Below are 10,706 nucleotides of genomic sequence, written 5' to 3'. Positions count from 1 at the left end.
ACTCAGTACTCTCTTGAGTAAGGAATAAGGAAACTGAGTCAGCTCACCATGTGCAGGATAACGTAGTAGAGTGAATGGTTTCCCAATGTAGGACTGGAGCACGTGTAAAGGGCTGGGCTACACCACCAGCTGGGTAATCATAGCAAGATAAAGTTCACAGCTCCATAAACGTCCAAAAGTTTATTGGGTGTCCATAAAATACATACAAAAGTTTAAAAATACACGCATTAATTGTAATGCGACCTATGTGATTTATGTAGCCGAATGTCAGTCATGTTCTTTGCAATATGTAGGTTCTACGAAACGTAAATTAAAAAGTAGGATCTCTAAACATCTTGCTGACATCCGTTTGTTAGGCACTTGTTCACACAAGAAAGCAATGTCTGGCTTTTCTCGCCACTTTATTGAAGTACACCAAGGCAATGTGTCCAGTCTAAATGTCTATGCCATAGAGAAGGTTACCTGTCCATGGAGAGGGGGCGATCATGTCCATCTTTTGAGACAGAGAGAAGCCCTCTGGATTCTGCGTTTAGGTACACGTTTTCCAAAAGGATTGAATTACAGAAGCGATTTATTGTTTATTTATTAAAGTAGTGACATTTATTTATATGTTTTGTATTTTTGAATTTTGCTTCTATTCTGTTATATATGTTATGTACCTTTAAGTGATTGCTACCCCTGAAGGGTGAAATTTACATGGGATCACCCTTGTTAGGGGGGTGGGACTTTAGCAACAACATGTTATTATGTGTCCTATATATATGTAGTACTGTTACACTTGTTATCTTGCCATGATTAAGGGAGACCATCCCGAAACGCGTTGGCGTGTATTTTTAAACTTTTGTATGTATTTTATGGACACCCAATAAACTTTTGGACGTTTATGGAGCTGTGAACTTCCTCTTGCTATGACTCTCTTGAGTATCAAGTACTTTCGAGTAACCTGACAATGAAGTGAATCCTATACTCCATAGAGCATGCTTGCTCCCTAATATATATCACAAGATCCTCTTGTGCTTTGTGGTGTCCACTATGGTGATTAGCCACCAGGACTGGTATGACGGGTATACATTACCTTTCTTCCTGGCTTGTGCAATGACATCAGCAGAGCTTTTGCTCATGACTTTGGTAATATACACAGGGGCGTTGATTTGGCTTGCTATGGCAATGGCTCGGAATACTGCCTCGGCTTCAAGCTGGAAGAAATAAAAAGGCGACTCCTTTAAGCTTAAACTATTTAGAAAATTGCTTAATTTTGCATTCAGAAAAAAAATTTCAAAAATGAAATTTTTTTTTTTCCTAGGAAGCAGTAATGGGAGTAATTATTACTGAAATGGCAAAAAGGGGGGGGGGGGGGGACTGCTGACAAGTTGCCCAGAGGGAGGGATTCTATATGGAGCGTGATGAAAATGTTATCATCCACAGCGTAAGCCCAAATAAAACACAGATTCTTGATCTTTCAAGGACAATCACGAGAGCGGCGAGCGTTAGCTTAAATAATTCAGTGCCCAAGATTTAGCTGATTCACCGCAAAATAGAAAAGATCCGGAAATCGTCAGGCATGAATAATCTCCACTCATTCTTTATTTATGCAGCAGGGCATCCCTCAGGGGATAATTTTAAGATTGGAAATAAACAGAAAACATTGCGGCCCAATGAACGTACCTCCTCAGGTCGGCTCAGGGCATGTCCTTCAGGTCCAGTTATGCCCATCTCTAATATTCGCTTTTGTTCCTATTCATGAAAAATATAAATGTTATTATTATGCTGAAATGAAGAAAACAGAAAACTGTCTGAAACAGATAGATGCATAGGAGATAGATAGATAGATAGATAGATAGATAGATAGGAGATAGATAGATAGGAGATAGATAGATAGGAGATAGATAGATAGATAGATAGATAGATAGATAGATAGATAGATAGATAGAGATAGATAGAAGATAGATAGATAGATAGATAGATAGATAGATAGATAGATAGAAGATAGATAGATAGATAGATAGATAGATAGATAGATAGATAGCTATGGATGGATGGATCAGATAGATAGATAGATAGATAGATAGATAGATAGATAGGAGATAGATAGATAGATAGATAGATAGATAGGAGATAGATAGATAGAGATAGATAGATAGATAGATAGATAGATAGATAGATAGATAGATAGCTATGGATGGATGGATCAGATAGATAGATAGATAGGAGATAGATAGATAGATAGGAGATAGATAGGAGATAGATAGATAGATAGATAGATAGATAGATAGATAGAAGATGGATAGATAGATAGATAGGAGATAGATAGATAGATAGATAGATAGATAGATAGATAGATAGATAGATAGGAGATAGATAGGAGATAGATAGATAGATAGATAGATAGATAGGAGATAGATAGGAGATAGATAGATAGATAGATAGATAGATAGATAGATAGATAGATAGATAGGAGATAGATAGATAGATAGATAGATAGATAGATAGATAGATAGATAGATAGCTATGGATGGATGGATCAGATAGATAGATAGATAGATAGAGAGATAGGAGATAGATAGATAGATAGATAGATAGATAGATAGATAGATAGATAGATAGGAGATAGGTAGATATGGATGGATGGATCAGATAGATAGAGATAGATAGATAGATAGATAGATAGATAGGAGATAGATAGATAGATAGATAGATAGATAGATAGATAGATAGATAGATAGATAGATATGGATGGATGGATCAGATAGATAGACAATATTCTGTAGATGCTGTAATCTGTAGCATGCTCATTGTTCTGCACCTCTGGACTTAACCACTGACTCAGGATTAGAGCTGTGCCTACAAGGTTATCTAAGGTAAATCCAGTACTCAGCATAGTGCATTATGTGAGCTGTATTTTTCACAATATTAAAGGTCAATTCTTAAAGGGAATGTGTTATTAGTAAATGACTTGGTTGTTATGTTCTACATTTTTAAGAATATTTGGTAATTCCCCCTCCCTCCCTATTTTATCATCTATAAAGTATTATAAAATATTCCTGCAGTGTGGCAGATATCATTCTGGCCACTATAGGTAAACTAAACTGAGACTTCCTGTTCTGTACAGATGAAATTCCAGCAGTGTCCTCCATATCAGACAGTAGTACAGTGATAAGTGACCCCAGTATATAGATAACAGAGGTATACACAGTAGCTGCTGCTCATAGCTCAGCCCCCTCGCTTGTGGAATGACCTCTGCACAGGTCACGTAGCATGCCTGGAAAATGATTTGATTCATGTGAATAGGGTCTGGTCTGTTGTGTCTATGTCCATGGGTTTTGCTGTAAAGCATACCTCTATAATAACAAACTAAAAGTCAAATTACAATAAAAAATGTTTAAATTATTTAGAACTCAGTATATGAATCTAATCAGTAAAAACAGACATAGATGGCACTCTCCCTTTAAAGGAGAAGTCCAGGCAAAATAATTTTAAGATATGTTATTGCCCCACAAAAGTTATGAAAATTACTAATAGACACTTATTATGGGAAAAGCAATGATTGCCGACACCTGCTGCTCCAGTCTGTCCCACCGCTGCAGCAGGAGTTGGCAGTATATGTGACGTGACATCGCCAACTTTACAGAGACCTAACAACACGCCGTGCTGTAGTAAGTGCACGGAAAAAGCACTATAGGTGGGTTTCCCATAATAAGTGTCTATTACTGATTTTCATAACTTTTGTTGGGCAATAGCATATTTTTTAATTATTTTGCCCAGACCTCTCCTTTAAGGACAATGCAGCAATATCCTGCATAGCTACTACTAAATGTATAATGTACAGGTGTACAGAGCCATGTAAACTATATGGTCTAAAAACAGGTTATCAATTAATATTATGGTCTTGGAAACCTCTTTTATAAAGGTTAAAAACATAGCTGCTTTTCTCTAGAAACAGCGCTACTCCTGTCCTGAGATTGCGAGTGGTATTGCATCCAATGACTCTGGATGACAGAAGTGTAAGACATGCCCTGAATGTCAATTAACCAAATCTGAACCTTACACACAACTGCATCTGAGCACACTGCCTTTTAAAAAATGAATAAATATTTTCTTATGTTTCTAATTTGTTTGTCCATTTTAAAGGGACACTACCATTAGAACCTGATTTTGATTTTAAATCACTGTTTTTCTTTGTCATCATGTCTAACCATGTAAAAATGCATTAAAACTTTGTAACTTTTGCAAGTTTTTCTCTTTACCACTAGATGTCAGCATGTGCCAATCCAGTTAAAAAAAAACAACTTGGTTTACAGCCTGCAGTAAAACTGTATTTATTACCTCAACTTAAAGGGAACCAATCACGACGAAAATCCATCTTAAGATAAGGAAACGTGCTGGCACATCACCCAGCATGTTTCCTAAACATCCCCCTGTAACCCCCGTGCCCCCCTCCATCAGTCAGTAATCTTACTTTGAAGAAGTCCCGCGCTGTATGTAAATTTCTGGCAAGTAGTCGAGGTGGGCGGATTTAGTCAAGGTGGGCAGAATCAGTCACAGGTCCTGGGCGTCTAATGGCTGTAATCACGGCCAGAGGGGCGTGCTTGAGGTCTGCCTTCCATCCACGTGACCCGGCGGCTTGCGTTTTACGTCGGCGGTGCGCTGACAACATCCGCATGCAGCGCAGACGTCTTCTGTAGTCCGCGCATGCGCAGCCACGTGGATGGAAGGCAGACCTCAAGCACGCCCCTCTGGGCGTGATTACAGCCATTACAGACACCCAGGACCTGTGACTGATTCTGCCCACCTTGACTAATTCCGCCCACCGTGACTACTTGCCAGAAATTTACATACAGCGCGGGACTTCTTCAAAGTAAGATTACTGACTGATGGAGGGGGGCACGGAGGTTACAGGGGGGATGTTTAGGAAACATGCTGGGTGATGTGCCAGCACGTTTCCTTATCTTAAGATGGATTTTCGGCGTGATTGGTTCCCTTTAACCTGCATGGACTACAGAGATGGACAGTAGCATATATATATATATATATATATATATATATATATATAGTGAAAATCTATCTATCTTTCTATCAGCTCTTTATAGTAGTCTATATCCTTTCCCATACTATACATACACATTAGGCTCTTGCCACTTCTCAATGGTGACCGACCTTACTTTAATAAAGTTTAAAAAAAACAAAGTCTCCCTCACCTGAGCTATTAAATCTCCATTTTCGGCATGCACCATAATTACAGCACCGTGTCCCTTGAGGAAGGTAAAGATTTCATACAGCTGAAAAGAATAAAAGATAATTTTAGGATTACGCAAAATTGTACAGACACCATGATAAATATACAATACACATTAAGGCTATGTTCATACAATGTACTTTTTATGAAAAGAACAGCCTTTTTGTCAATTGACACAACGGCTGTTCTTTTCATAATGAAACAATTTGTTTTGAAGCCAATTTAAACAATGGCTGTCGTTTCACACAATGTATCGAACAACGGCCATTGAAATAATGATCATGTCAATTATTTCCATAGACTTCAATGCAATTTGCATTTAAAACAATGGCCATTTTTTGAGTGCCAAATAACAGCCATTGTTCATACAGAGCGTGAACATAGCCTAAAGGGGTTGTTAGGGATAAGAAAAAGGATCTGCACAGCGCCCCCTTTCTCCACAGACTGCATTTGGTAGTGCATATACTATAATAAATATAATAAAAGAAAAGTGTCACTGATTTTTTTTTTTACATTTACATAGTAGCTCATGATTTATTATAGTACAGGAGTCCTGTATATACATGGAATATAGTGTAAATTAAAACACATAGGTACCTGGCTATCTGACATTTGGTATAGATCTTTGTAGGCCATGTACACCTGGAATGAATTGACACCTGCAAAAGAGGAAACATTATTAGGTCTCTTAAAGGAAAAATGTAATCCCTTTCATGCTGCCTGGGGCCATTTCTAGTGCTTCTCCTCGCCCCACCAGCCTTGATTCATCAATATCTCCTTGATATATCTAGCTATAAAGGCTGGCAGAGCATGGAGAAGCCTTCAGGATGTGCCCCAATGACTGGTGGCTCAGGCAGCATGAAAGTGATGTGGGACTATTTAAAGGGAAGACTTTGTCATAGTTCCTTACACTCCTGTCGGTGCTATTGGCAATATATAGATGCTACAGCTATTCCTAAACATATCCTATGTGCAAGGAATAGTACGGCACAGTCTCATTATATCACGTGTCATAAGCAAATTTATAGTATCTAATATTTTGGGTGGCCAAAGTGGGAAACTTATGTTTATTGTATGAACATTCCATTTTAACTTTTCATGCAAATATTATCATATATAACCGGTCTAATATACCCGCAGTACTCACCTTTGTCTTGTATCAGAATGTCCAGCTCCTCTCGGATGCCATCATACCAACTGGTAATGTCCATGTGAAGGGAGTAGTCACAGCAGGATTTGGTATCGGCCACCTCATGCCACTTTTCAAATGAGGCCAAAATATTTGATCCCGGGTCAGGAACCACATGGTCAACTTAAAAGAAAGAGAAATTATTGAGATATCTTACACAAAGGACATGGATACATTGTAATACAATCTGTCCCACTGCATATATGTGGGTATCATAGGCCAGGGCGTAGGCGTGTGCCTAGGGAGGCAGGGGTGAGGTGAGTATAAAGAAAATTATAAACACTATTGCTTTAGCTGCTACTACCATGCTGTGAACTGGGAAAAAATACTCCTATTACTCTATAGGTTGCTATACTAACATAAACGAACTAGAGGGAAATAGGGCTGACAGAACCTTAGATTTGTTGGTATTAAATGAAACTTTCTATGTGAGAATGTAATGGTGTTGTATGTAAGTGATTACAATATTAGAGCAAAAGGATACATTTATTGGGGAAAACCTCGGATACAAGATGAGATACTGTTTAGAATGGAGGTATACAGGTCCTGTATGGCAATAGAAGTTGCAGCTGGGCCTGTAGATCCTGCACCCACGTAAGCTGCCAAAGCTGTCGCCCTATAAATGCTCAACTGGTGATAAATCTGGTGACCGGCTGCCAAGGAGGTGTTACAGTCTGGTGGGAATATTCCTGGGATAGCCTTGCTGTTGTGGTGAGCGTTATCCTGCTAAGAGGAACGACCATGAGAGACAACACATGTGGCTGCAGGATGCAAATACTCACAGTCACCGGATCACTAAGAAAACCTAGATTCATTGCTAAAAATAATAGTTTCAGTCAGTCCTAGTCCAGGTTTCTCATGCATGACACCACTATACAAAGAGACAGCAGTGGTGGTTGTCAATGGCAGGAGATGTAGCGGGAGCCATGACACCAGCTTTCTTTCTACTAAGCACCTGGAAATGATCGGGTGTAACAGGCCAGAGTATACCATCAGTCCAGACTATACCTGGGGTTAACGTGGCCTTATCCTGGAGTATAAATTAGCCTAGGCCAATTTGCAGTGTACAGAAGTTGAATTTCCCTAAGGTTGGTAAAGTAGGGCAGAGAATGGACCCTCTATTAGATTAGTATAGGTTTATTAATATGTTTATTGTTCTATTATGCATTATAGAGAGGAGCCATGGTAGAGATGGGGGTAGAGATGGGCCATCCTTAGTGTATTACACTAGCTAGGAGAACCATCCAGAAGATGGGCGGAGCTAATCTAATGAGCTCCCTATAAGAGGCAGCTGTGACAGGAATTCCTTGGTTAGTCAAGTGCAGCTGTGGTAGCCGCGCTCCGATGCTGAGAGTTAGCCCCATAGATACTGCGGTCAGCACGACCGCAGCATCTATAGGGCTTCTGACAGAGAATTCTCCCTCTACAGAGAGAGAATTCTCTGTCGGGGTCCATCTGGGCTCTGCGAAGTGATTGCCATGGTAGCCAGAGGGGGGGAGGGAGCCAGGCTTCCGGTTTCCTGGCTACGGAGGCCAGCAAGGGGCGGGGTGGGGGGGGGATGGAGGGCAGGGAATGCGCCAAGGGGAGGGAGGGAAGGCTGGCACGCGGCCATGCGCTCTGCCCCCTCCCCTCTCTCCCCTGCCGCTGTCACAATCTTGGGACAGAGGAGATGGGGGAAGACATAGGGACATCAGCTTATGGGATCAATATGATGCCATAGGCTATGTTCACACTACGTAAAAGTGCGCCTACGCCTGTGAACACTGCCTCTACTTCAATGGGATCCTGGCCGGAGCCTATACACATCGTATACGCTCTGTCCAGGATCCCATGCGGACCCACAAATAACTGACATGTCAGTTTTCTGCAGCTGCAACACTACGCCCAGAAAGATCATCCGGGCAGAGACAGGCCGTTCCGTGACCCGGCCAGTCTAATACAGAGTGTGAACATAACCATAAGCTGATGTCCAAAAATGACCTGGGCATTGAGGAATTAATGACCCATGGTCGTGAAAGGGTTAATTTATTCAGCATAACTTTTTAACTCCCTCACTCCAGGCTGCTAGAAATTCAATCCCCTCAGGCCATATTATACCCCCATGAAATCAGAAGCATTGATTCATATACACAAGAATTACTTAATTTTTCAACATTTTATTGGGGATTTAGCTTTTGTGACAATGCGAACTAACGTAAATCTTAAAAGCCTAGACACATAGGAGGAATTTATTATTGGGTTTGTGCTTTTTTTTTTTTTTTTTTTTTGTAAATGTCATAAGATTTATTATTTTTGCACTATTTTTCATCATTTTACACCGCCTGCCTGCTCCTTTTTTAAATGTTTGCGCTGGTAGGGGGCATGGTTTTTTATTAGCTAGTTTTTCATTAGATTTATTGTGTGCAAATTTTCCGTTTTTGCGTACAAATGTTTGCAGAAGTACTCCACTGCTATACTAGCATAGTTTTTTTTGCTAAGCTGTTTTAGGCAAAAACGTGTGCCTAATAATATTTTTGTGCAGCCCATAAAAAGCACCTTCTTCTCCAAAAAACTGCATGGATGATTAATTTCCCACATAGACTTTTATTACTTCCACCAGAAAAACTTGACTGTTTATAATATGAGGAAGTCATAATGGTCTGAAACTGATCGAGTGACTCAGAAGCCCTGCACTGATAGGGGACAGCGCACTTTTCAACAAATTAGAGAAAACTAGTGAAGTGATCACATTATGGCCTGGAGGGATATAGTCTGGCCTAGGCTATTTTACACCCCCAGGTATAGAGTTTATAGACTGGGGTATATTCTGGCCTGGAGGGATATAGTCTGGCCTAGGCTATTTTACACCCCCAGGTATACAGTTTATAGACTGGGGTATATTCTGGCCTGGCGGGGTATAGTCTGGCCTAGGCTATTTTACACCCCCAGGTATAGAGTTTATAGACTGGGGTATATTCTGGCCTGGAGGGATATTGTATAGCCTAGGCTATTTTACACACCAGGTATAGAGTTTATAGACTAGGGTATATTCTGGCGTGAAGGGGTATAGTCTGGCCTAGGCTATTTTACACCCCCAGGTATAGAGTTTATAGACTGGGGTATATTCTGGCCTGGCGGGGTATAGTCTGGCCTAGGCTATTTTACACCCCCAGGTATAGAGTTTATAGACTGGGGTATATTCTGGCCTGGAGGGATATTGTATAGCTTAGGCTATTTTACACACCAGGTATAGAGTTTATAGACTAGGGTATATTCTGGCGTGAAGGGGTATAGTTTGGCCTAGGCTATATTACACCCCTGGATATAGTTTGGCAGTTCCTCCCCCGGGGTATATTCTGGCCTGGGCCAAACTATATCCAGGTTTAATCTGGGAGGGGGTTAATTGGCCTGGTACATAGGGTGTATAATGAAGGAGCCATCTATGTCTGGATAATGGACAAAGAAACTGTGTGAGCTTTGTCCTTGTCAAACAATCCTTTCTACTGTTGGGCTGTCTGGAGCCTGTTCACGGTGTGTGCATGGATTCATGTAACCATTGCTCCCAACACCACCTAACACCTTGGTCAGATTGGTCAAAATAGTGTGCGAAATGTCTAGCATTCAATGCTCTCTCAACAAGAGGTACAAGAGGTACTACCCAAAAGTAGCCTCTAAGAGCCTAGGGCAGCATGGGAAACACTCTTACGCCCTCTTGTGGCAGGAGTCCAGACACAGTGTATAATGAGACCACATCTTGAATTACATATCTGCCTAGAGTATAACAGCATGATGAGTTGTGCCCCAATCTGACATTTCGGGTGTGCTATTTTTTTTTTTTAGTCAATGAGTGTAACAACAAGGTTTGATGGGTTCAACAATCTAGGGGACTGATCACACTTTAGCTTACATTTTTCAGGACAAATTTCCATAGAAATCTATCAAAGTGGTCAACAAGAATAACCACTACTGACAACCTGCAAAGGCTCCACAAACAGAATTGACTGTCAATATATATAGTCTGTACAAGAGAGACATCTGTCTGTGTAGCCAGGAAATAATCCTACTTCACACTGTTCCACATACATATTCCCTTCTTCTACTCACTGATCATGGTGGTTCCTCCTGCTACTGCAGCTTTTGTTCCTTGGTAGAAATCATCAAGTGTCGTCATACCCAAGTAGGGCTTCTGAAGATATGTGTTAACATCGATCCCACCAGGAATAACCATTCGCCCATTGGCTTCAATGGTCTTCACTCCACCTGGAACAATTAAATTCTCTCCAATTTGTCTAAAAAAAACCCAGC

General features: G+C 40.6%; 1 protein-coding gene across 2 annotated transcripts in view; it reads right to left on the bottom strand.

Moving 5' to 3' along the window:
* The window catches only part of CRMP1 (collapsin response mediator protein 1), a 58,524-nt gene that overhangs the window by 10,226 nt on the left and 37,592 nt on the right, over nt 1-10,706 (bottom strand). For both annotated transcript variants that reach the window (XM_069976432.1, XM_069976433.1), the window contains exons 3-8: nt 10,506-10,690; nt 6,381-6,545; nt 5,831-5,892; nt 5,196-5,276; nt 1,666-1,734; nt 1,076-1,196 (exon numbers count right to left, since the gene is read on the bottom strand). In XM_069976432.1, the coding sequence (XP_069832533.1) occupies nt 1,076-1,196; nt 1,666-1,734; nt 5,196-5,276; nt 5,831-5,892; nt 6,381-6,545; nt 10,506-10,690 (683 nt within the window). The remainder of the gene's footprint in view (nt 1-1,075; nt 1,197-1,665; nt 1,735-5,195; nt 5,277-5,830; nt 5,893-6,380; nt 6,546-10,505; nt 10,691-10,706) is intronic.

Source organism: Dendropsophus ebraccatus, chromosome 7 (assembly GCF_027789765.1).
Source record: "Dendropsophus ebraccatus isolate aDenEbr1 chromosome 7, aDenEbr1.pat, whole genome shotgun sequence".
NCBI lineage: Eukaryota > Metazoa > Chordata > Amphibia > Anura > Hylidae > Dendropsophus > Dendropsophus ebraccatus.
This window is presented reverse-complemented; position numbering and strand designations above follow the sequence as displayed.